This window comes from Amphiprion ocellaris, chromosome 9, assembly GCF_022539595.1.
Source record: "Amphiprion ocellaris isolate individual 3 ecotype Okinawa chromosome 9, ASM2253959v1, whole genome shotgun sequence".
Classification (NCBI taxonomy): Eukaryota; Metazoa; Chordata; class Actinopteri; family Pomacentridae; genus Amphiprion; species Amphiprion ocellaris.
In genome coordinates, this window is record NC_072774.1 from 684,246 (window position 1) to 710,273 (window position 26,028).

General features: G+C 40.3%; 2 protein-coding genes across 4 annotated transcripts; one reads left to right on the forward strand and one right to left on the reverse strand.

Annotated features, from left to right (window-relative positions):
* The first annotated feature begins 229 nt into the window (after positions 1 to 229).
* Positions 230 to 10,833, forward strand: LOC111586460 (NADH dehydrogenase [ubiquinone] flavoprotein 1, mitochondrial-like). The gene is made up of 10 exons (XM_023296170.3): positions 230 to 449; positions 651 to 727; positions 815 to 985; positions 2,274 to 2,457; positions 3,820 to 4,009; positions 6,243 to 6,455; positions 6,526 to 6,692; positions 7,738 to 7,819; positions 8,901 to 9,046; positions 10,538 to 10,833. The coding sequence occupies exons 1-10, from the start codon at positions 363 to 365 to the stop codon at positions 10,628 to 10,630; spliced, it is 1,410 nt and encodes a 469-aa protein (XP_023151938.2). The 5' UTR covers positions 230 to 362; the 3' UTR covers positions 10,631 to 10,833.
* On the reverse strand, positions 10,795 to 25,646 carry khdc4 (KH domain containing 4, pre-mRNA splicing factor). Of its 3 annotated transcripts, none has more exons than XM_023296166.3 (14): positions 25,495 to 25,646; positions 24,759 to 24,936; positions 24,201 to 24,329; positions 24,040 to 24,119; positions 22,227 to 22,279; positions 21,963 to 22,141; positions 21,291 to 21,502; positions 21,135 to 21,195; positions 19,902 to 19,962; positions 17,688 to 18,016; positions 16,438 to 16,581; positions 15,921 to 16,030; positions 13,967 to 14,052; positions 10,795 to 13,317 (listed from the first exon to the last, which is right to left on the reverse strand). In XM_023296166.3, exons 1-14 carry the CDS (start codon positions 25,521 to 25,523, stop codon positions 13,085 to 13,087), a joined length of 1,884 nt encoding a protein of 627 aa, XP_023151934.2. In that variant the 5' UTR covers positions 25,524 to 25,646; the 3' UTR covers positions 10,795 to 13,084. The 3 variants fall into 3 exon arrangements, 2 of the variants coding, with proteins under 2 accessions (XP_023151934.2, XP_035797843.2); XR_002747986.3 differs by having other exon boundaries at positions 13,254 to 13,317; positions 15,921 to 16,002; XM_035941950.2 differs by lacking the exon at positions 10,795 to 13,317 and having other exon boundaries at positions 13,907 to 14,052; positions 15,921 to 16,002.
* Positions 25,647 to 26,028: the final 382 nt, after the last annotated feature.

The following is a 26,028-nucleotide window of genomic DNA, read 5'->3' on the forward strand; positions in this document are numbered from 1 at the left end:
TCTTAGTTTTAAGCCTCTGAAGCTGCTGCACCGAACTAAAGTTCTCCAGAGTCAAACGGAGGAGTTAGAGAACCAGGAGGAGAACCAGAGCCAGGAGGAGAACCAGAAACAGGAGGGGAACCAGACCCAGGAGAAGAACCAGAGCCAGGAGGAGAACCAGGAGGAGAACCAGGAGGAGAACCAGAACCAGGAGGAGAACCAGAGCCAGGAGGAGAACCAGGAGGGGAACCAGGAGGAGAACCAGAACCAGGAGGGGAACCAGGAGGAGAACCAGAACCAGAAGGAGAACCAGAGCCAGGAGGAGACCCAGACCCAGGAGAAGAACCAGAAGAACCAGGATCAGAGGAGGACTGATTTGCAGGATGCTGCTGCTTCCTCCACGGATTCTGAGAGCTGCTGCAGCCAATCAGATTCAGAGATTCAGATGCACCAGCACAACAACACAACAGGTAGGAAGACGCACAACTACACAACAAGTAGGAAGACGCACAACTACACAACAGGTAGGAAGATGAACAACTACACAACGGGTAGGAAGAGACACATAAAGAGACACAACTACACAACAAAATGAGCAAACCCTACATTTCTATTCCCCATAAGCTGTTTTTTCTGACATTTCTTTTGCGTTAAAATTCTTCTTCTTTCAGTCAAAAAAGACCAGATTCAGTCCTCTGAGCGACCAGGACCGGATCTTCACCAACTTATACGGACGACACGACTGGAGGTAAACATGTTTGAATGAAAAAAGTTTCTCTGTTTGTCTTTAAAGACCAGAATAACGTAGAGGAGCTCTTTGTGTCGTTGGTTCCAGACTGAAAGGAGCCCTGAAACGAGGCGACTGGTTCAAGACCAAGGAGATCCTCCTGAAGGGCTCCGACTGGATCCTCAACGAGGTCAAGGTCTCTGGTCTGCGGGGTCGAGGAGGAGCCGGGTTCCCCACCGGCATGAAGTGGAGCTTCATGAACAAACCCAGCGATGGCAGGTACCAGGAAGAGAACAATAAATCAGAATAATCTGTGAGCTTTCAGCAAAACTCAAAGCTTCTCCAGTTAACTCAAAATCTGACCAAAAGGACTCAAGACTTTTTAAAATGCTTAAAATTTGTTGAAAATTTACATAAAATGAGGGGCTGCACAGTGGCGTAGTGGTTAGCACTTTCGCCTTGCAGCTAGAAGATCCCTGGTTCGCGTCCCGGCTTTCCCGGGATCTTTCTGCATGGAGTTTGCATGTTCTCCCTGTGCATGCGTGGGTTTTCTCCGGGTACTCCGGCTTCCTCCCACAGTCCAAAAATATGCTGAGGTTAATTGATTATTCTAAATTGCCCGTAGGTGTGAATGTGAGAGTGATTGTTTGTCTCTGTATGTAGCCCTGTGACAGACTGGTGACCTGTCTAGGGTGTCCCCTGCCTTCACCTGAGTCAGCTGGGATAGACTCCAGCCCCCCCCATGACCCTAGTGAGGATTAAGCGGTGTATAGATAATGGATGGATGGATTTACATAAAATGTTGCTTGAAGTCAGTAAAAATTGTCCACAATTATTTAAAAATGTCCGAAATGATTTAAAATTTGTCCAGAATGACAAAAAGTGTTCAGAGTGACTCAAAAGGAGTCCAAAATTGTACAAAATTATGTTTCCAAAATGACTTAAAATCTTCCAAAAATTGGACAAACTCAAAGAAAAATCTGTTAAAATTGTCCAAAGTGAGTAAATATTGTCTAGTATGACAGACAGACATTGTCCAAAATGACTCCAGACTTCTCAAAATGACACAAAATTTGTCCAAAATGATTAGAAATTTTGAAGGATTCAAATTCTTTCCATAATGACACAAACTGGACCATAATTACCCAAAATGTGTCAAAATTGAGTTGAAACTTGTCCAAAATGACAAAAAGTGTTCAAAGTGACTCAAAATGGATCCAAAATTCCTTAAAATTTTCCAAAAGTTACACAAACTCAATGGAAAATGAATCAAAAATTGTCCAAAGTGAGTAAAAATGATCTGAAATGTCAGAAAAATTTGCCAAAAGGACTTAATACTTTTCAAATTTGCTTGAAATCTGTCAAAATTGTCCAAAATGACTCAAAACTTCTGAAAATGACACAAAATTGGCCAAAATTATTTGAAAGTCTTTCCATACTGACTCAAACTGGACCATAGTTACCCAAAATATGTCAAAATTGAGTTGAAAATTGTTCAAACTTGTGAGTTAAAATCTGTCCAATCTGAGTTAAAGATCAACCCAAAGTGACTTTCTGACTGTTTTAGGCCAAAGTTTCTGGTGGTGAACGCTGATGAAGGGGAACCTGGGACCTGTAAGGACCGGGAGATCATGCGTCACGACCCCCACAAACTGATCGAAGGCTGCCTGGTGGCCGGCAGAGCGATGGGAGCTCGAGCTGCTTACGTTTACATCAGAGGAGAGTTTTACAACGAGTCCTCGAACCTGCAGGTAAAAACTATAGCAGCAGGAGAAGATTTTCTCTGAAAAACAACCAAAAACTTTACAAAAACCGCATTAAAAATAATCATCTCAGTGAACTGAAACCAACAAACTGATGAACATGGTTCTAAAATCAGCAGAACTTTGGACAAACTTCTCCAAAATGAGTAAAAGAAATGCCCAAAGTGAGTAGAAATGGTTCAAAATGACTCAAATACCATCGAAATGACACAAAAACTGTCAAAATGACAAACTGACTCAAAAGGTTGGCCAAAATAACGACATTTTTTCTCCTCAATAAGTTCAGTTTGTCCTAAATGACTCGAAATCTGTCAAAATCTTTACATTTTTTTAAGAAGATAGAAATTTTGTCAAAAATAAGTTAAAAATGATCTAAAATGACTAAAAAAAAATTCAAAGTCATTCAAAATTTGTCCAAAATGACAGAAGTATCTGAAAATAACTAAAATGGCTCAAAAGTGGGTCAAAATTTAAAAAATGTCCAAAACTGCTTGAAATTTTCTGAAAATTACTTGAAATTTTCCAAAAAATGACTCAAACCAAACCAAACTCATCCAAAACTAGTATGAATTCTCCAAACTGAGCAAAAAATTGTCCAAAAGGACAAAAAACTTTTTCAAAATGACTCAAAAAAGTCAAGTCAAGAATCTTGAAACTACTTTAAATTTTCCCAAAATTACTCAAACCAAAGTTATTCGAAAGTGAGTAAAATTAGTCCAGACTGACTCAAGACTTTTAAAAATGTCTCAAATTGCCCTAAATGATAAAATCTGTCAGAAGTCTTCAAATTTTGTTTAAAATGACAGAAATTTAGTCAAAAATAAGTTCAAAATCATCCAAAAGGAGCAAAAATTGTCCAAAGTGACAGAAAAACTTGTCCAAAATGACTCGAGACTCAAAAATATTCAAAACTTCGTTCAAACTGATTCACGTCGACAATGTCTCAAAATTTGGTAAAAATGAGTTTAAAAAATTCTCCAAAATTACTTGATGTGTTCCCAAAAGTCCTTGTATTTTTTCCTAAAGGACTCCAGAATTTTTAAAACTTCTCAAATTGTCCAAAATCATTGAATTAGTTGAAAATAACTAAAAAAAAATTGTCCAAAATGACTTACAAGTAGGTCAAAATAAGCTAAAAATGGACTCAAACCAAAGTCATTAAAAAATGAGTAACATTAGTCCAAACTGACTCAAAACTTTTCAAAATCTGTCAAAATTCTTCAGATTTGATCTAAAATGACTCCTAGTTTCTCCAGAATGACTTTATTTCAGTGACGCTGCTCTCTAGTTGAGTTCTGTGAATCTCCAGATGGATGATGAACGTTTCCTCCAGCGTTGTTTCTTCTCCAGGTGGCCATCAGCGAGGCCTACAGCGCCGGGCTGATCGGGAAGAACTCCTGTGGTTCTGGTTACAACTTCGATGTCTTCGTGATGCGAGGCGCCGGAGCGTACATCTGTGGAGAGGAAACCGCCCTCATTGAGTCTCTGGAGGGAAAACAGGGGAAACCTCGACTCAAGCCTCCATTCCCGGCAGACATCGGTGAGCTGGACCTCCATCCTGCTGCTGAGGAGGATGATTACGGGTCAGAAGGTTCAGACGGTTCTTTATTGTCATCGTTATAAAAACAAGAAGAAGCACAGCATCTCCAGAGCTGCAATCAGGGTTAGGTGGTAACAGTGGTAGAGGTAGGGGTGGTAGAGGAAGGGGTGGTAGAGGTAGGGGTGGTAGAGGAAGGGGTGGTAGAGGAAGGGGTGGTAGGGGTGGTAGAGGTAGGGGTGGTAGAGGAAGGGGTGGTAGAGGTAGGGGTGGTAGGGGTGGTAGAGGTAGGGGTGGTAGGGGTGGTAGAGGTGGTAGAGTGAGGGGTGGTAAAGGTAGGGGTGGTAGAGGTAGGAGTGGTAGGGGTGGTAGGGGTGGTAGAGGTAGGGGGTAGGGGTGGTAGAGGTAGGGGTGGTAGGGGTGGTAGAGGTGGTAGAGGTAGGGGTGGTAGAGGTAGGGGTGGTAACGTGGTAGAGGTAGGGGTGGTAGAGGTAGGGGTGGTAGAGGTAGGGCTGGCAGAGGTAGGGGTGGTAGAGGTAGGGATGGTAGAGGTGGTACAGGTAGGGATGGTAGAGGTGGTAGAGGTAGGGGTGGTAGAGGCAGGGGTGGTAGAGGTGGTAGAGGTAGGGGTGGTAGGGGTAGTAGAGGTAGGGGTAGGGGTGGTAGAGGTGGGGCTGGTAGGGGTGGTAGAGGTAGGGGGGTAGGGGTGGTAGAGGTGGGGGTGGTAGAGGTGGTAGAGGTAGGGGTGGTAGAGGTAGGGGTGGTAGGGGTGGTAGAGGTAGGGGTGGTAGGGGTAGGGGTGGTAGAGGTAGGGGTGGTAACGTGGTAGAGGTAGGGGTGGTAGAGGTAGGGGTGGTAGAGGTAGGGCTGGCAGAGGTAGGGGTGGTAGGGGTAGGGGTGGTAGAGGTGGTAGAGGTAGGGGTGGTAGAGGTAGGGGTGGTAGAGGTGGTAGAGGTAGGGGTGGTAGAGGTAGGAGTGGTAGAGGTGGTAGAGGTAGGGGTGGTAGGGGTAGTAGAGGTAGGGGTGGTAGAGGTGGGGCTGGTAGGGGTGGTAGAGGTAGGGGGGTAGGGGTGGTAGAGGTGGGGGTGGTAGAGGTGGTAGAGGTAGGGGTGGTAGAGGTAGGGGTGGTAGGGGTGGTAGAGGTAGGGGTGGTAGGGGTAGGGGTGGTAGAGGTGGTAGAGGTGGTAGAGGTAGGGGTGGTAGAGGTAGGGGTGGTAACGTGGTAGAGGTAGGGGTGGTAGAGGTAGGGGTGGTAGAGGTAGGGCTGGCAGAGGTAGGGGTGGTAGAGGTAGGGGTGGTAGAGGTAGGGCTGGCAGAGGTAGGGGTGGTAGAGGTAGGGGTGGTAGAGGTGGTAGAGGTAGGGGTGGTAGAGGTAGGGGTGGTAGAGGTGGTAGGGGTGGTAGGGGTAGTAGAGGTAGGGGTGGTAGGGGTAGGGGTGGTAGAGGTGGGGGTGGTAGGGGTGGTAGAGGTAGGGGGTAGGGGTGGTAGAGGTAGGGGGTGGTAGAGGTGGTAGAGGTAGGGGTGGTAGAGGTGGTAGAGGTAGGGGTGGTAGAGGTGGTAGAGGTAGGGGTGGTAGAGGTAGGGGTGGTAGGGGTGGTAGAGGTAGGGGTGGTAGGGGTGGTAGAGGTGGTAGAGGTAGGGGTGGTAGGGGTAGGTGTGGTAGAGGTGGGGGTGGTAGGGGTGGTAGAGGTAGGGGTGTTAGGGGTGGTAGAGGTGGTAGAGGTAGGGGCGGTAGGGGTAGTGGTGGTAGAGGTGGGGGTGTTAGGGGTGGTGGAGGTAGGGGTGTTAGGGGTGGTAGAGGTGGGAGAGGTAGGGGTGGTAGAGGTAGGCGTGGTAGAGGTAGGGGTGGTAGGGGTGGTAGGGGTAGGGGTGGTAGAGGTAGGGGTGGGATGCTGGCATTGAGGAGTCTTATGGATTGTGGAAAGAAGCTGTTGGCTGTTCTGGAAGTTCTTGCTGGGATGGATCTGAACCTTCTCCTTGATGGCAGCAGTCGGAACCGATGGTATGAAGGGACTGAGGAGTCTCTGATATCTGGTAGTGGGTGGTGCTGTCCTGACTTCCTGAAGTCTCCAGTGATCTCTTTGGTCTTCTTGATGTTCAGGCTGAGATGGAGCTCTACCACCATGAGACCAGACTTCCCTCCTGTTGCAGACTCGTTGTTGTTGGTGATAAGTCCAAGCAGAACCTCCAGGATCTGGTCCATCTTCTGATTCCAGTCCTTCTTCTCTCCCTGAAGGGGTGTTCGGCTGTCCGACAACCGTGTCCAACGTGGAGACGGTCGCCGTGGCGCCCGCCATCTGTCGCCGGGGCGGCACCTGGTTCGCCGGTTTCGGCAGGGAGAGGAACTCCGGGACGAAGCTGTTCAACATCTCGGGTCACGTGAACGCTCCGTGCACGGTGGAGGAGGAGATGTCGGTTCCCCTCAGGGAACTCATAGAGAGGCACGCAGGTGAGTCCGCAGGTATGTTGGCGCTCAGATGCTGATGTGACCTCACGTGTGCTGCCGTCTGATTGGACAGGAGGAGTGAGGGGCGGCTGGGACAACCTGTTGGGGGTGATCCCGGGGGGCTCGTCCACGCCCATCATCCCTCGACACGTCTGCGACGACGTCCTGATGGATTTCGACGACCTGGTTCGGGCCAAGACGGCGCTGGGGACCGCTGCCGTCATTGTCATGGACAAATCGGTGAGAAGCTTCCTGAAAGTTCAATGGAGCTCTGATGTCCTACGGTGTCCTGGGGCAAGTGAAGGCAGCACTAACGAATATAAATGCCTGAAAACATTAACAGGAGCTCAAGTTTAGGTCGTTGCTTCCAGAAATTTGTCTAGATTTTTTTCACCATGACTCAAACCTGTCTAAAATTACTTGATTGTTTTTTTTCCAAAATGGCTCAAACTCACCCAGAATTAATAGAAATAATCCAAAATGACAGAAAAATCCATCTAAAATAACCAAAGACTTCTTAAATGACTAAAGAATTGTCCAAAATGACTCTAAACTTCTCCAGTTGACTCTTAAATTGGTTGAAAATTGTCTAAACCTCCATAACTGTTTTTCCACAGTAACTGAAACTCATTCAAAATGGGTTAAATATTGTCCCAAGTGAGAAAAATTTGTTTAAAACGACTGATTTTGAATGTGTTGAAGTTACTTTGGAAAAAACAAATGTACTTTTAGACAGTTTTCAATTGTCTATTGGTTGAATTTCACGTAATTCTGGACAAGGTTTGAGTGATTTTTTTATTTTTTTTTAAAAAGAAATTTCAAGTATTTTTGGACAAATTTTGAGTCACTTTGGACAATTTATTACTCCTTTTGGATGTTTTTACATCACTCTGGGGGGAAAAAAACAATGTAATTTTAGACTATTTTTGTGTTTTGTTGTTTTTTTGTGGATAAATGTGTGTTTTTGTTGTTTTTTGTGGATAAACATGTTTTTGTTGTTTTTTGTGGATAAATGTGTGTTTTTGTTGTGGATAAATGTGTATTTCTGCTGTTTTTTGTGGATAAACGTGTGTTTCTGTTGTTTTTTGTGGATAAATGTGTGTTTTTGTTGTGGATAAATGTGTATTTTTGCTGTTTTTTGTGGATAAATGTGTGTTTTTGTTTTTTGTGGCTAAACGTGTTTTTGCTGTTTTTTTGTGGATAAATGTGTGTTTTTGTTGTTTTATTCGTGGATAAAGGCGTGTTTTGTTGTTTTTTTGTGGCTAAATGTGTGTTCTGTGTGCAGACAGATGTGATCCGAGCCATCGCCCGGCTGGTGGAGTTCTACAAACATGAGAGTTGTGGGCAGTGCACCCCCTGCAGGGAGGGTAAGGAACTGCAGCTGTACTTTAACGAGACAGTTTTCTCTAATCATCTAGAATAGTCAGATAATATCACTACACACCCTAATGTTTGAAAATATTATTTCATGTGGTCGTATTTTTCATTTCTGTACCTCAAGAAAAGCTGAAGAAACAATGAACTGAATTGATGAGCTTACTGGAATAAAATTTACCTTTGAAGTCTGAAAAATCCCCCAATTTTTGGGGAATATTTTGCAGACGGACATTTTTCTTTGATGTAGTTTTTCTGTAATTCATCTGGAAATTATCTCTGTTACAATGACAGCAGAAAAATGTGACAACAGATTTAATTTGTGCTCAAAAATGGGACTTTTCATATTTCAACTCAGCCATAATCAGATTTATTTCCATGTGAGCCAGTATTTCATACTAAAGTATTCTACATGTTTAGTTTAGTATCAAAAGCATCAAAAGGGACTTCATCAAAATGACCTGAAACTCATCATAAATTATTCAAAAATGCCAAAAATGACTGAGAAATGTTCAAAAATAAGTTTAAAATGGCACAAAATTAGCAATAAATTGTCTAAAATGACTTTTAAACCTGATTACGTCTTAAAAACCTGTCCAAAATGACTTGGAACTTTTCTAAATGATTCAATTTGTCTGAAATGACTCAACTTTCTTCCATTTCTGTGAGCCAGTATTTCATATAAAAGTATTCTACCTGTTTAGTTTAGTATTATTGTCACCTGCAGCTACCTGAGGTTCAGGAAATATCACTAGCTACCTTCTGATTAACAGATTTATGGTTAATGAGCTCAGAGATGGAACTTTTTCATACTTCATCTCCTCCATAATCAGAGATTATTGATCTACTGTCCAATATTCCAGATTCTGGATCAATGACATGATGAGAAATAAAAGAGAAACTTTTAAGTTTTTATCTGGAAGTATCTGGAAGTGGATCGCTGATATATGCAGCTTAGATTGCACAAATATCTTCATAAATATCCGTATTTTATGCTCTAAAAGTTTCCAACCTATCAGAGCTGGTGGAGCAGACGTTCTCTGAGGAGTAACTCTGTCTTGTTCACGTCTTCAGGAGTGGACTGGATGGATAAGATGATGTGGAGGTTTGTTCAAGGAGACGCTGCAGCTTCAGAGATCGATATGATCTGGGAGCTCAGCAAGCAGATTGAAGGCCACACCATCTGTGCTCTGGGAGACGGAGCCGCCTGGCCGGTGCAGGTGAGACTTTAACAAACTCACGCTAACGAGCTCCACGTTAAACAGGCTGCTTTCCTGAATGATGATGTAAAAACGACAGAAAACTTGTTCAGAATGATTCAAAACCTTTAAAATGACTTAAAATTGTTAAAAAGTACTTCAAATTTAGTTTGAAGTGAGTAAAAATTGTCCACGATTATTTAAAACTTGTCCAAAATGACAAAAAGTGTTCAGAGTGACTCAAAATGTTTCCAAAATTAGTTAAAATCTTCCAAAAAAATTACTCAAACTCCACAGAAAATCAGGTAAACTTGTCCAAAGGAGTAAAAATGATCCAAAATGACAGAAAAAGTTGCCAAAAGGATTTAATACTTTTCAAATTTGCTTCAAATCTGTCAGAACTGCCCAAAAATAACTCCAGACTTCTCAAAATGACACAAAACTGTCCAAAATTTTTAAAAATTTGTTCAAAAGGATTCAAATTCTTTCCATAATGACACAAGCTGGACCATCGTTACCCAAAATTTGGCAAAATTGAGTTGAAAATTGTCCCAAAAGACTCAAGACTTTTTGAAATTACTTAAAATGTTTAAAAATTACTTAAAATTTTGTTTGAAGTCAGTAAAAATTGTCCACAATTATTTAAAACTTTTCCAAAATGACAAAAAGTGTTCAGTGACTTAAAATGTTTCCAAAATTAGTTAAAATCTTCCAAAAATTACAGAAACTCAATATAAAAAATTGTCCTAAGTGAGTTAAAAATGATCAGAAATTACATGGATACATGATCCATAAGGACTTGAAATAGTTCTAAAATGACTGAAACTGGACCAGCATTAGTTAAAAATTGTCCAAAGTGAGTAATATTTGTTCAAAATGACTCTAAACTCGTCAAACATGACCCATGAACCAATTTATTCCCTACATGACTCAAACCTGTCTAAAATTACTCTATTTTTTCCCCCAAAATGACTCAAACTCAGCCAAAATTAGTAGAAATTGTCCAAAGTGACTCCAGACTTCTTGAATGACTGGAGTGATCCAAAAAAGACCTGAAATTTCTTCAGAATCACTCAAACCTTGTTCAAAATTACTAGAAATTTAACCAAATTACTCCATATTTGTCCCAAATTACTCTAAATCTAAAATTTGTTTAAAATTGTCTAAAAGTACATAATTTTCTTTTCCAAAGTACGTCAAACTCATTAAAAATCAGTGAAAAATTGTCCAAAGTGAGAAATATTTGGTCAAACTGACTAGACTCGTAAATATGAATTAAAATTTGTCCAAAATGACTTCATTTTTCCCGCCAAAAGGACTCAAACTTACCTAACATTAGCATAAATTTTCCAAAAAGACTCAGACCTAGCCCCAGAAAGACTTAAAATTTCTTAAAAATCACTGAAACCTCGTCCAAAATAACTTGAAATTCAACCAATTGACTCTAAATCTAAGTTGAAAATAGTCTAAAGCTCATCTAACAGGCTGGTTTCCCTCTAATCTGCTGTTCAGGGTTTGATCCGACATTTCCGGCCGGTCATGGAGAACCGCATCGCCGAGAACAAGAAAAACCCTCCGAGAGAGCCGGGGATCGAGATGGTCTGAAGCTGGGGAGCATTTAGTGGCGTTACTACAAAGCTCATCATGTTTTAGAAACCCTAACCCCTAACCTGATGAACCCTCACCCTACTAACCCTACTAACCCTACCAACCCTAACCCTAACCTGCGTATCTGTTCCATGCAGTAGAGACTGAAAGACGAACTCAAACACGGCAATAAATTAAATTTATTTCTTAAAACCATGAAATGAATCCAGGAGGTTTTCTTTCTAATATGATCTGTACAAAAGAAACGAGCCGATTAGGAAAAAGACGTCACCGACCGACAAGAGAAAAGAAAATAAAGTAGGTGGGATGAATGAAAGCCGGTCAGCGGTACATCATCGTTTTTTTTAAAGAAGATTCAAACACTTCAGGCTTCAGAATGAACCTGGAGGCAGATGATAGTTGGACATCTACAGAATCCTGCAGAAGGTCCTCCTAGTGCTAAACTGAGCTCAAAACCTGTGAAAACCAGACTAGTTCCGTGATTCCTGCCCACAGAGGCTTTAAAAGTCGCTCATCGAGTTGAATTTTGAGACTTTATTGGCTGACAATGCTGCCGTTTGATCCTGATTTTTACTAAAGCACCAAATAAGGGACTGACGTTTTATCATCTGATTGTAATTATTGATGCATGAATGTGTCGGTCACATGAAAATGAATTTAATTTACTTCTGGATGATTTTAATCTCATAATACGGTGTCAGGATTTTAAATTATTGTTCAGGCGGTAAACCTTTAAAAAATACACCCATACTGATGGAAATGTGTTTGTCTTTTCTAGGGACGTCCTGATCGAGCTGTTTGGCCCCTAATCCAAATCTTTAATATCTAGTATCTGCTGATAGCACTTTCTTAAATAATACACATTTTATGTATTGTCATGATCTGTAGTACCAGTTTGAGTCTCTTACTATTTAGCTGGTAAAGGGGCACTATGACAAAGACTGCCACCACACTTAATGACATCCATGTATCAAACTCATCCAAAATTAGTAGAAAAATGGTCCAAAGTGAGTAATAGTTGTTCAAAATGACTCCAAACTCCTCAAACATCACTTAAAATGTCTCGAGGATTCATTTTATCCCAACATGACTCAAACCTGTCTAAAAATACTTAATTTTTTTTCCAAAATGACTCAAACTCATCTACAATTAGCAGAAGTTGTTCAAAGTGACTCCAGACTTCTTAAATGACTGAAAGATGGTCCAAAAAACCCTGAAATTTCTTCAGAATCACTCAAACCTTGTTCAAGATTGTTTGAAATTCAAACTCCAAATTTATCCAAAATGACTCCAGTTGACAAAATCTGTCTAAAATGAGTTGAAAATTGTCCAATATGAGTAAAAAATGTCCAAAATGACTTAAAATTTATCCAGGACTCATTTTAATGTATATTGAATCAAGCTAGTTTACCGATTCTGCATCCCAGCAGCATCTGTCAGAGTTTGTCTGTAGCTTAAAATCAAGGACCAAAGTTCCAGAGTTTGTCGTAATAAATTCATTAAATATCGACTGATAATGCAGCATTTATTCAGAATATTTAACCATTAGCATGACATCAGATGTAAATAAAGGATCAGGCTTTAAAGGTGAAAAGAACTTAAGCTTGATTTAACATTTGTGCGTTGACCAAATGTCAATAAACCCTAAGTCTTTGTCATGGTGCTCCTTTACTAGATTAACTCCCATCAAGCTTTCTACTTGCTGACAGACGCACACATCTTCTAGCTTAACGTAATATAAAAATGATTACATGAAGTCTCACAGAAGTCTTTGTCATGGTGCGTCTTTACTTACGAAATTGCCAACAATGCTCTCTGCTTCCCAACACAGAACCACTAGTACTCTTAGTGACGCCTCCTGTGGTCACAATACTATTAAACAAAAAGAGGCTCCACCTCGTGGAACAAACAGGTACTACAGCTGATCTACAATACCTGAAGAGTATACGATCTAAAAATATCCAAAACACTCAATCATAACATCATAGTTTGGGCACAGTGCATTTGACCAACTGAATCTTGTTCCACCGTCCTGTATGGTACGGTAGTACAGGCTTCAGATTGTGGAGGTTGAAAACGACCAATCAGCTGTTCCAAAATCTCAAGAGGCATCTTGACAAGTTTTTGCACTCGTGGAACTGAGTTTATACCAAAGCGTTCCTTCACTTGACGGTTTCGTCACATGTCCACGCCTGCTTTTCATTTACACAAGTTCTGAGACTAATTCAATGCCGCAGTTCCTCTTCAAACTATGGTACGTACACAGAAGACACAAACAGGAGTTTTACAAAACATCAGTACGTCCATTTGGACACCGAAAATAGTGCTGAAACCAACACAAAGCTGTTCAGATTCATCCACGACCAGCGGCGGAAAAACACCGGCTCAGTTTGGGTGGACGTCCTGTAAGACTGGGCACAAAGCACTGAGGGAGTTCAGGTTTCTCCTGCTTCACGGCGCCATCCAGAAGGGCATTGTCTGCTGCTGCGGCTGAGTTTTGGCACGAGGGGGCGGCGGAGGAGGGCAGCGGTAGCCCTGCGACCAGCCTGGGGAGCTGGATGTGGGGGGAACTGCCCCAGGGTTACCTGGCCCTGAGGCTTTGGAGGTGGGGTGGTCTTCCTCTTCGTCCGAGGAGTCTCCGGCGTACGCAACCAAACCGGTTTTCAGTCTTTTCCCTGCTGGTTCTGAAAGAAGAAGAAGAAAGGGGGCAGGGCAAACAGACAGAGGCAGCACATGTGGAGAGACAACAGAAAAACAACCAAATATGATCCAAACATATGTTGGAAGAAACAAAGAGTTAATAGATTCAAATTCATGTCAGCAGAGTGGAGGTGCCATTCGAAGGCAGCCATTGGTCGGTGGGGAGCGACAGCGTTAGGGGCCGTCCAATCAGGCGGCAGGACGGTGGGACGAGTCGTGCCCCGCCCCCAATTAGCATCCGGCATCGCCCCAGAGACACATGGAAGAGAAGAAAAACACAGAGAAAAGAGAAAAACACAAAAAGAGGAGAGATTCTCGTTAGTGAGGAGAGACAGCGACTGGCAGGCCGAAGACTCCGAAACAAAAGAAACAAACAACAGCTTCCAGGAAAAGCTGCAGATCTCTAGTCTGAATCCTGGAAGAATCATGATAAAGGCCAGTCTGAGTGGAGGTGAGTGTATCTGAACAGTATTATCCAACTTTTCTCTGCTAACTGAGTCTCTACAGAACAATGTGAATTTTGGACAGTGTTGGGGAGGATTTAACTTTCACTGTGAATAAATCGAGGCCAGGTCCACAGTGATGAAGTTTGGATTTGGGAGGGATTGGCAGTCCACAGGAGAACGTTCTTACCCACGAGGCCTTGCGGCGGCCGTCTCTCCTCCATCTTGGGTCTCACTCCGTTCACGGGCAGCGCTGGTGGTGGCATTAGCTGCCTACTGCAAAGAGAAAGACGGCAAGTGAGACCATGTTTACCAGAACACGTACCGAACTTAGACTGAGCCTAAATTAATAATACCCACAATTATGTTAAAATGCTCGACTGCTTGTAAGTAAAGGGGCACCATGACAAAGGGTTGGTGACATCGGGGATACACGTTTATTAATTCAAGCTTGGAGACTTCTGCGTCAGCAAGCAGAGACTAAAGTTAAGATAATAAAGGACTGCTGTGACAAAGGCTTCTAAAGCCAGACTTACTGTCATTCAGCAAGCGCATAAATGTTAAATTAAGTTTAACCACTTGTTATTGGCATTCCAAAGTACTCTGCCCAAAATGTGAGGGATGTGTTGAGTTTTTTGGAAATTTTTAGATAGTATACGCTTCAAGTATCATAGGTTAGGTGTAGTACCTAAGGGGCACCATGACAAAGAGTGACAGGAGTGGTGCCCTGATCAAGATTCTTACTTTTTTTGTAGATAGTTTATGCTTCAAGTACTATAGATTAGTTGTAGTTAATCCATAATATCCATGTGCTGCCCGGATGTCACTAAGTGTCACAGAAGTCTTTGTCATGGTGCTCCTTTACTTACAAAATGCAAACAATGCTCTCTGCTTCCCAACACAGAACCACCAATAGTCTGAGTGATACCTCCTCTGGTCATGATAGTAATAAATAAAAAGAGGCCCCACCTGGTGGAACAAACAGGTACTACAGCTGAAGCGTATACTATCTAAAAATTTTCAAAACGCTCAATCGTGACATCCTTCATATTTTGGGTATAGTGTTTTGGAAATTTTTACATAGTATACATTTCAAGTATCATAGATCAGCTGTAGTACCTGTTTGTTCCATGTTGTGGAATCTCTTTTTGTTTAATACTATTGATACCAGAGGAGGCATCACTCAGACTACTAGTGGTTCTGTGTTGGGAAGCAGAGAGCATTGTTGGCAATTTCGTAAGTAAAGGAGCACCATGACAAAGACTTCTGTGACGCTTAAGCTAGTTTTAGGCTTGACGCATCTGCGAGATCTGTGCAGCTCGGTGCGGACGAATTACGTCATTTTAGCAGCCAAAATTTCCACGTCATGCATCTCCACATTTTTCTAATGTGGACGGAGACATGCGGAAAACTGGCAGAAGAACAGGAGCTCCTAGCAGCAGAAGTTCAGAAATCCAGGCATTTATACAATTCATCACCCAGAGATCACCGTGGTAACCGGGTTATGTACGATTCATGGCGTGAAATTAAAACGGCTGAAATGCAGCTATTTGGTAAAATGCCACGTTGTAAGAGGTGTAAACAATGGCAAACTTCTTCTACTCTAGCTTAGTACCGTGGAAGATGTGTGTTTGCGATACGCTGCCTCCTGCAGTGTGGGAGTATAAAGTCACACACGTCTCGTATGGATTTCCAAGCGGCTCATTTCCGTGCATCACGTTCGTGTGGAAAGTATAACCCAGCCTTTAATGACATCCAGACAGCACATACTCCATCTGGTGACACAACCAGGTACTACAACTAATCTACAGTACTTGAAGCGTAAATTATCTGAAAAAAAGTTTTAAAAACTTGATCAGGAGGCCACTCATGTCACTCTTTGTCATGGTGCCGATTACTAGTCAAAAATTTTATCAGTTTGCCAACACAGATCGACCCATATTCTGAGTGACGCCTCCTCTGGTTACGACAGTATTAAACCGTAAGAGGCTCCACCTGGTGGCACAATCAGGTACGACAGCTGATCTACAGTACTTGAAGCGTAAATTATCTAAAAAAATTAAATAAAGACACTTGATAATTGGACACCAAATTTTGTGAATACACCCTGCCATTTAAGTTTAAAGTTAGACAAATATACGTACCAGTCCCTCTCACCCGGTGGGCCAGAGGAACTCGGTGGTGGGGGTCCTGCAGTCTCGGGGCTGCCCACTGTGAAGCCTGCACCTAAATTAGTCATATGAATGGGTCCATGCTATGAGCAGAAAAACACACAGGCACGATTAGCAGACGTCCTCCACTAAGCCCTGTCCTGACACTTTAATATAGAATAAATAATACACCTGATCCCAGCTCCAGTAGAAGCATCTAGCTCACCAACAGTCTGTGACGACTCTATTCCTAAAGCTTATCAGGCACTTTATCTCTTCCTGAAACTCCGTTTTACCAGCAGAATGTTTTGGGTAAATAGCGGCTATCTCAACCAAGGAACATAAAACATTTGAAGAAAAGAAGAATGAAATATTTGTGGATAGATCGCTGAGCTTCCACATGACTGGCTGATGATTCGCTCAGGACACAAATCAAACGTATGGACAAGGTGGAGAAAAGAAAAGAAGATTAAACAATAAAAAGATGAAGATGAAGGGTTGTGTTTATCACCTGGTATCCCAGCAGCCCACTGTCCCTCTCGTCCGGCACTTCCTCAGTGAAGCGTCTCTTCTGCAGCTGATTGGTCGGAGCGGTGGGAGGCGGAGCCTTGGGCGGCGCCACGGCGGCCGGAGGGAAATGAACAGGAGGAAGAGTCTGCAGAGAGGAATGAGGTACGGACACGTTTACAGTGAATTCAGAAATTATTCACAGTTTGGTCAATTATGTTGTAATTTAATCCAAATATCTACAGTGTACCTTTGGGAGCACCACATTTTGCGTTTTTGTGAGTGCAAATGTCATATGTTTTGGCAAATAACTGAATGAGACATGAAGAATAAAGTTATTTTGATTTATTTTAAACATAATTTGGTTAATTTTCCCGATAGACGTCACGCAGAAAGTTTACATTTCTGTGTGTGTGGATGATTAATGGTGTAATATTGATTTTTTTTTTAAAATAATAAATTTACCTTAGATTTGGTTAATTTTTCTGACAGAACTGACATCCAGTTGAAAATCCAACTATTCTATTTATTACTTAATAATATAATTAAATATTATTTTTTAATGTTACATTTTAACATCAATAAAACATTATTTAATATCAATAAATAACAATAATAATATAATAACAAATAGCTATTGTATATATAAATAATATATAAATATAATAAATGATATAATAATGACTAATAAAAAATACAATTTTTTTCTTATTTGAAAAATAAATAATTAGATTTACAGAATTGATAATTTTAAAAAACTATATTTATATTTAATATGTAATCATGTAAAAATAATAACATTTAGTATTAACTACAACATTATTTAATGTCAATAAACAATAAAAAGGTAACAATACAAATATTATAATAATATATTGTACATATAAATGTCATAGAAATATAATAAATAATAAACATAATAACATTAATAAAGTATAGAATAAAATTAAAATGTTTAAATATTATTTGAAAAATAAAAAGAATTTCATTTATAGTTAGGAAAGTTGAAAATCCAACTATTGTTTTATTTACTATTCCATAATATAATTAAATATTATTATTTAATATTAGTACAATATAAAAATACAAATAGCTAATATTAATAACAAAAACATTCAAAAAAAAGGTTCATTATACAAAATACACATTATACACCTTTAATGTAATTTTTTTTATATGAATTTCACTAAAGTAATAATTTAATGTAGATAAGTGATTATTAAATTATTAATTCTTGAATCTTTTCTATCCCACCTGTGGCAGAGCTTCCGGGGCAGGAACCGGGGAAGGAACCGGGGCAGGAACCGGGGCAGGAACCGGGGCCGGAGCCAGGGCGGACACAGGAACCGGGGCAGGTACCGGGGCAGGAACGGGGCCAGGGGCAGGAGCCGGGCGGAGAGGGTACTGGGAGGGAACCCCAGCGGCCGCCACCGGGGGTATGGGAAGGGGGACGGAGTAGGGAGGAGGCACCGGCTGGGGCTGGAGGGGAGGAACTGCCATGGGGTAACCGGGCTGGAACCCAGCGGGGGGGTAATAAGGAGGCTGAGGGGGCATCCCATTCACCACCGGGGGCTGAGCGAAGCCTGGGGGGCAAAACAGAGGAAGTTAAGAGTCGGTGTATAAAGAGGCAATCAGAAGTGATTTATTTTATTCATGTTTTGACTCATCTTGGACACTGTCATCATTTATATTTTCTTTGTCAAATTTAACAACTTTATGTAATTTTAGTTTTGTTTTCTGTCTTGTTTTTGTCATTTTCTGTCTTGTTTTGTCATTTTGTGTCTCGTTTTTATCATTTTCTGTCTTATTTTTGTCATTTTGTCTCATTTTTGTCGTTTTCTGCCTTCTTTTTGGCATTTTGTTTCGTGTTTTTGTCATTTTCTGTTTCGTTTTTGTCGTTTTCTGTCTTGTTTCTGTCATTTTGTGTCTTGTTTTTGCCGTGTCTCATTTTTGTCGTTTTGTGTCTCGCTTCTGTCATTTTGTTTCGTTTTTGTCATTCTGTCTTGTTTTTGTTTTCTTATTTTTATCATTTTCTGTCTTATTTTTGCCATTTTTTGTCCCGTTTTTGTCATTTTCTGTTTCTTTTTGTCATTTCGCTTTTGTTGTTTTCTATCTTGTTTTTGTCGTTTTTGCTTTATCATTTTCTGTCGCGTTTTTGTGGTTTTGTGTCTTTTTATCATTTTCTGTCTTGTCATTTTGTGTCATTTTTGTCACTTTGTCTTATTTTTGTTGTTTTCTGTCTTGTTTTTATCATTTTCTGTCACGTCATTTTGTCTTTTATCATTTTTTGTCATTTTCTGTCTCGTTTTTATCATTTTCTGTCTTATTTTTGTCATTTTGTGTCTTGTTTTTGTTTTCTCTCGTTTTTATCATTTTCTGTCTTGTCATTTTCTGTTTGTTTTTTGTCATTTTGTTTTTGTTTTCTATCGTTTTTGTCGTTTTTGCTTTGTTTTTGTCATTTTGTGTCTTCTTTTTTCATTTTCTGTCTTGTCATTTTGTGTCTCGTTTCTGTCGTTTTGTGTCTCATTTCTGTCGTTTTGTGTCTTGTTTCTGTCATTTTGTGTCTCTTGTCTCGTTTCTGTCATTTTGTGTCTCGTTTCTGTCATTTTGTGTCTCATTTCTGTCGTTTGTCTCATTTCTGTCATTTTGTGTCTCGTTTCTCTCATTTTGTGTCTCGTTTCTGTCGTTTTGTGTCTCATTTCTGTCGTTTTGTCTCGTTTGTCATTTTGTGTCTCGTTTCTGTCGTTTTGTCTCGTTTCTGTCGTTTTGTCTCGTTTCTGTCATTTTGTCTCGTTTCTGTCATTTTGTGTCTCGTTTCTGTCATTTTGTGTCTCGTTTCTGTCATTTTGTGTCTCGTTTCTGTAATTTTGTGTCTTGTTTTTGTCATTTTGTGGATTATTTTTATCGTTTTCTGTTTCGTTTTTGTCGTTTTCTGTCTCGTTCTTGTCGTTTTCTATCTTGTTTTTATCGTTTTGTCTTGTTTTTGTCATTTTACGTATTGTTTTTGTCTTCTAGGCGACTTAATTTAATATAGTTTTGAATTTGAGTCATTTAGGAGTTTTTTTTTTAACTCATCTAAGTATCATTTCTGTCATCTTGGACAAATTAAGTAATTCTAGATTAAATTTGAGTCACTTTGGGTGAATTTTGAGTCATCTGACGGTTGCTTTGCTGCATTTACACAACAGGATTTCCAGGGAGAGTTAAGTGTTGCAGGAGCTCTGTGAGCAGAGCATCACCGCACGAGAAGAACACAGTTAACTAAATTTAACTCATGCAGAGTTTTTGGTTTTTATTGGTGCAGTTTTTCCTCATGAGTTAACATTAAACCTAGTACAGTTGTTAGTTGTTCTTAGAGGTGCTTTCTGTTCTCTGCTTGCATGTTTGATTGCAGCTGGCTGAGGAAAAGCAGCGTTGCTAAATCAGCTGAGAAATCTAAACCACAGGAAGAGAAGCGTTGTCGTGTACCTTGCTGCGTTGGCATCATCGTGCTCATCTGATTGAGGAAGCGAGAATATTCTGCGTGGACCTAAAAAAAAAAAAACAGAAACGCTGCATGTTAGAGCTCCAGGGAACAAACTAAAGAGCTAATATTTATAGCTAATCCCATTAAAACATTAGCAGCAGCAGATTCTCCCTAAGAGCTTCAACCTTTATGTCAGTTGTTTGCAGAAACACTTGTGGTGCAGGACGTGGAGAATTCTTACACAACTACCTACAGTTCTGCAGTCTGATGTGTTGTAAGAGTTATGAGTGGCACATCTGCAGAGGCTGTGATCCATTAAAACCACAGTTTCCATCAAGACTTTCATCTTTGTTTGCTGCACTAACAGGACTTCACAGGACGAAGCATTTCTGCTTTCTTTATCGATTACTTCTGCAGAATTCTGAATATTAAGGATTGGAAAATAGAAAAAAAAATCCTTGTTTTGCGAAATTAAAAATGATTACTCGTAAAATCACAAAAAAACATAATACTTTGCTTGTCAATTGTAAAAAAAAAAACTAAACACAAAAAAACAGGACAAATATGTATCTAATGTTTGCACCAAAAACCAATGTTATTTTTTAAATAGCAAATATTTTTTCCCCTTGTTTTGCTAAATTAAAAATATTGGCTCAGAAACAGAACAGCGGAGATGGTTGTTGGAGATGCATCCAGCATGGTGAAACATCTTTCTACTGATGAGGAGCAGAGAGTAAACATGGAGATAGAAGAACATCTACAGGATGAGGAGATAAAAACACCACAAATAAACAGCATAAACGAGACACAAAAAGTCAAAAACTGGACACAAAAAGACACAAAACATGTCTTGTTTCCGTCGTTTTGTGTCTCGTTTTTGTCGTTTTGTGTCTCATTTTTGTCATTTTGTGTCTCATTTTTGCTGTTTTATGTCTCTTTTTGTCATTTTGGCTAATTTTTGTCATTTTCTGTCTTGTTTTTGTAATTGTCTGTCTCGTTTTTGTCGTTTTGTGTCTCATTTTTGTCGTTTTGTGTCTCATAGCACAATCCAAGGTGGCGTACAACCAGAGAATGGAAACAAAGCCGTCTTATAGCAGCGCGTGACGACGTATTCATCCGCTCCGCTCGTCAACTAGTTCCACGTAACGATGAAACGCCGTAGGTCGAGGACACTGTAAACCGAGGACTTCCTGTGCTTATTTAAAAAAGACTTGGATGAAGTGTGAACTCCTCACCGTCTGAAGCAGGTTCTCACACAGGGTCTTTGCTGCTGCGAGTCCTTCAGGTTTGGGATGACTGGACAGAAAACAGCTCTGGTGAGTCCAATCGTCCCCACTGTGTCTTCATTTATAAACCGTTTGTTTTGTGTGTTTCGCAGGGTAAACACCGACCTGATGTAGACGTACATGGGCTCGAAGGCCTCTCGGCCTGACGCCGGCTCCAAACAACCCGATCCTTTCCCTCGGAGGAAGACTTTAGCTCCGGTCTCGGCCTGGATGTGCTGCAGGTAGGAACAGCTGGGACCCTCGACTCGCTCTTTAACCATGAAGCCCGGGATGGCGTGTTCCAGACCCACGAACACTTTATCCTGAACGTAATGCATCTGAGAGGATAAAAGTAGGGTAGACATTTACTGAACACTCCTCCAGATAAACTCTGTCTCTTAGAAACCACAAAAAGCTTGTTTAGTTGTTTATTCTGGACAAATATTAGCTCATTTTGGACTATTTTTAACTCCTAAGACAAATTCTGAGTCATTTTGGACAATTTTGAACTCATTTTGGACAATTTTTAGCTCATTTAAGATACATTTTGAGTCATTTTGGACAAATTTTACCTCATTCTGGACAAATTTTTAGTCATTTTGGACAATTTCTAACTCGTTTTGGACAATTTTTAGCTCATATCAGACTCTTTTATGCGGTTTACAGCATCCTCGCGGTGTTAAACTGATGGACTTTATGTAAAAATGAACCTGCAGTGACAGAAGGAAAAAGAAAAGACCCAGAAACTGCTCTGGGTATAGAGCGTTAACATGACAGCTGTTCATTTCAGCGACGTACCCCCGACTGGAAGTGTGGTTTGTGGTGCGTCATGGGCGGCAGCGAGGGCGGAGGAGGGTTGTGTTGGTGGTAAACGGTGACTGAAGCCCCGCTGGGAGTGAAGGACGAGGCAGAAGACGAGGCGGTAGCAGCTTTCACCACGCCATTGGTGATGATCTCCTTGATCCTGTTCACTGCTCCTGGAGACGGAGGGACAGAAAAGCATGAAGCTCTCAGAAAAAAACACAATCATGAATAGAGAGTAGAGATGAGAGATTTACTGACGGTCGACGAGCTCTCTGGTCTGTCCCTGGACATGGAGGTAGAGAGGTCGATCCCTGAGAGGAGGCAAGAAACAAGGAGGCGTCAACCAAGAAATACTCACTAAAGACACACTGCTTTAACTGGCTTTGGTGTCTGAAACCAAACAAAACCTGGCAGAGTTCTCATCTTCCATGACGCATCAGACACATGTTCAGTCATTCTGGACAAGTTTTAGCTCATATCAGACAAATTGTAAAGAAAAATTATAGTCATAATTTTAATATATAGTTATAGATTAATATTAAAATCAAAAATATTGAAAATAAAACTATATAGAAAATCATATAAATATATTTACAAATAAAAAATATATAACCTTGTACAAAATATATAGTAATAATTTTAATTTATATGGATAAATATTAAAATATTAAAATTAACAATATTGAAGATATATACAATTCTACATAAGAATTACATATAAAATTATGTAAACAAATAAAAAATATACAAATGTATATACAATTTATAGAAACACACACACCCACACCCACACACATACATATATATATATATATTTTTATATATATATATATATATATATATATATATATATATATATATATGTATATGTATATGTATATATATATATATATATATATATATATATATATATATATATATATATATATATGTATATATATATATATATATATATATTCATAGATGAATATCGAATACCAAAAAAGATTAAAGATATTAAAATACATAAAATTTTATATAAAAATTATATATAAAATTACATGAATTATATGTACACAAATAAAAATATATAAACATATATAAAATCTATAGTAAGAATTTTAACATATATTTATAGACTAATATTAAATATTACATTTTAAACTAATAAAATGTGTCCTTTCTCCAAGTGTCCCTGATCCCAGAGCTGGATGCTTCAGATCTGTGGTGGTTCTCCCACCAACTGGCCTAATCTCCATCTGTGGGATGCTGCTGCTGCTGACCTTCCTCCAGCCCACTGCTTCCAGCTGCCCATTTCCATCAATCTACTCTGCATCACCCTCACTATACTTGATTTGCTCATCTACATATTTTTGAATTTACCACCAGCTATATATGTAGTATATTTAATGTCAGAGCCGTACACCATAGCAGTAAACTATAATTAGTTTCCATGTTAGTTGTACTTTGCATGTATCATCTGTCTTATCATGCATGTATTAATGTATTAAACTGTGTGTTTTATGGTCCTTGTGTCCCCCCTACCCCTCTATCTCTACCTCCATCCCTCTATCTCTATCTCTCTATCTCTTCTGTCCCTCTCAACCCGTCCAGCCAGCAGGCAGATGGTTCCCCCACATTAGAGCCAGGTTCTGCTCGAGGTTTTTTTCCCTGTTAAAAGAGTGTTTTCCTGCCACTGTCTCCTTAGGGCTGCTCTGGGGGTTCAGGCATATGGGTTCTGTAAAGCGTCTCGAGACAATTTGACTGTAATTGGCGCTATATAAATAAAATTGAATTGAATATTGAAATTAAAAATATATAAAATTATACATATAAACTATACATAAAATGATATAAATTAAATATTAAAAAAGTTTTAAAAAAAATTATAGCAATAATTTTAATATTTATTTATGGATGAATATCAAAATATTACAATTAAAAATATTAAAATATATAAAATGTATAGTAATAGTTTTAATATATATTTAATATAAATTTAAATTTTAAACATGATAGGTTAATGCAGCGATTTGTCCAGAATTGGTGTATTTTTTTCTTCCTAACTCCTGCAGTGTCAGTGTGTCGTCACCCCGGTAGAGCTTTCCCCTTCTCCTCCGCCGTCATGTAGCGCCCCCTGGTGGACACTGCGGCTCCGCTAACTTTACTGATCTGCAGACAGAGCAGGTAAAGGACAGAATAAACCTCCGGTCACTTCCTGGGTGTAATTCTGAATAGAGGGCTGATCAGAACCTCGTCCTGCGTCTGTCCGCGGGTCAGTAGGTTCCTGCAGGTGATCGGGACGTCGTTGATCTCCACCTCGGCCACCACCAGGTCGTCTTTGGCTTTGGCCAGCACCGGAGGTTTCCCAACACCGACAGCCTGAGAGAGGAGGAACGAGGAGTTGAGTGAAGGAAAACTTATTCATTTTTAGGATGCTGTAAACCTCATAAAAGAGTATGACATGAGCTAGAAATTGTCCAAAATGAGTTAAAAATTGTCCAAAATGATGTAAAAGTGGTCCAAAATTGGTTAAGAATTGTCCAAAATAACTCAAAATTTGTCTGATATGAGCTAAAAAATTATCCGAAATGAGTTAAAAATTGTCCAAAATGACCTAAAAATTGTCCAAAATGACTCAAAATTTGTCTGATATGAGCTAAAAAATTGTCTAATACGACAATTCAGAATATGTGCAAAAACCTTTTTTTCTTGCATATATAGTTCCTGAACTGACTGACCGAAGGCTGCTCCAGCTGCTCCTCCTCTCAGAACCTATTTAACCAGCTGGGCTCCACCTGCAGCTCTTACCTTGTCAGGTGGACCCGGGATGCCGATCTGGGAGGGCTTCAGTTTGCCTTTAGCCACCAGCATGGCGTTGATCTTTGCAGCCACCGCCGCTGCAGCATCCAGAGCTCCGGAGGGCGCAGCTTCAGCCTCCGCCATCCCCGCTGGGCCGGGGCCGGGCTGGTCCCATTTGCTGCGGCGCCTGGAAGGACAGAAACAGAAGAGAATCTAATAAATGAAGGAGCTCTGGTTCTGTTGGAAACTTCACCAAAACACCTGCGGTAAAACCCACACAGCTTCTGTCCAAAATGACTCAAGATGTGTCTAATATGAGCTAAAAATTGTCCAAAATGAGTGAATAATTATCCAAATAACTGAAAATTTGTCTTATGAGCTAAACATTGTCCAAAATAACTCAAAATGTGTCTGAAATGAGGTAAAAATTGTCCAAAACTATTAAAAATTGGTCTGATATGAGCTAAAAATTGTCCCAAATGAGTAAAAAAATCGTCTGATATGAGCTAAAAATTGTCTGATATGAGCTGATGATATGATTTTCTGTCAGTTTGGACTTTAAACCCACCTTAAACCTGCTTTTATTCTCCGAAAATCTTCAGTATTTACATTTAACAGTTAGCATTAGCCGTTAGACTTTAGCCTCATTACATAAGGACGCTAGCATTAGCTGGCTAGCCGGCTAACTGGAAACACCGGCACTCCGGGCGGAACACGGCGGGAAAACACTCCAACACCCACTCACCCGCTGCTCTGGGTTCCACAAAATGACATCAAACGGAAATTTTCCTCTCAGCGCGAAATTAAAGGTGAAAAAAATCTCCCTCACGGCTCCTCCGGTCCGCCGTGTTAGCTACTAGCCCGCAGCTCTCAGTTCTTCTTCTACTGATCAATCTGCGGCAGACTGCGCACAGCGGCGGCGCACTGCTGCCACCCATCGGTAAGACTGGTGCAGTAACCGCCACCAGCCGGTATGTCGCTGCAGCCAGATTCTTGTTCAGAACTGTACAAAATGATTCAAAATTTGTTTTATGAGATAAAATTGTCCAAAATTAGTTAAAAACGGTCCAAAATGACTCAAAATTTGTCTGACATGAGCTAAAAAATGTCCAAAATAACTCTGAAATGAAGGTGCAGCAGAAGGTCTGAATAATAAAACGTTTTTATTCTAAGACACTGAAATATGATGTAATAATAATAATATTCTTTCCTGAGTTCTTCTGGAGTTCTTTATTAAGTATTTATTCTATCAGATTGTGCTTTTATCTCTTCAGATTTC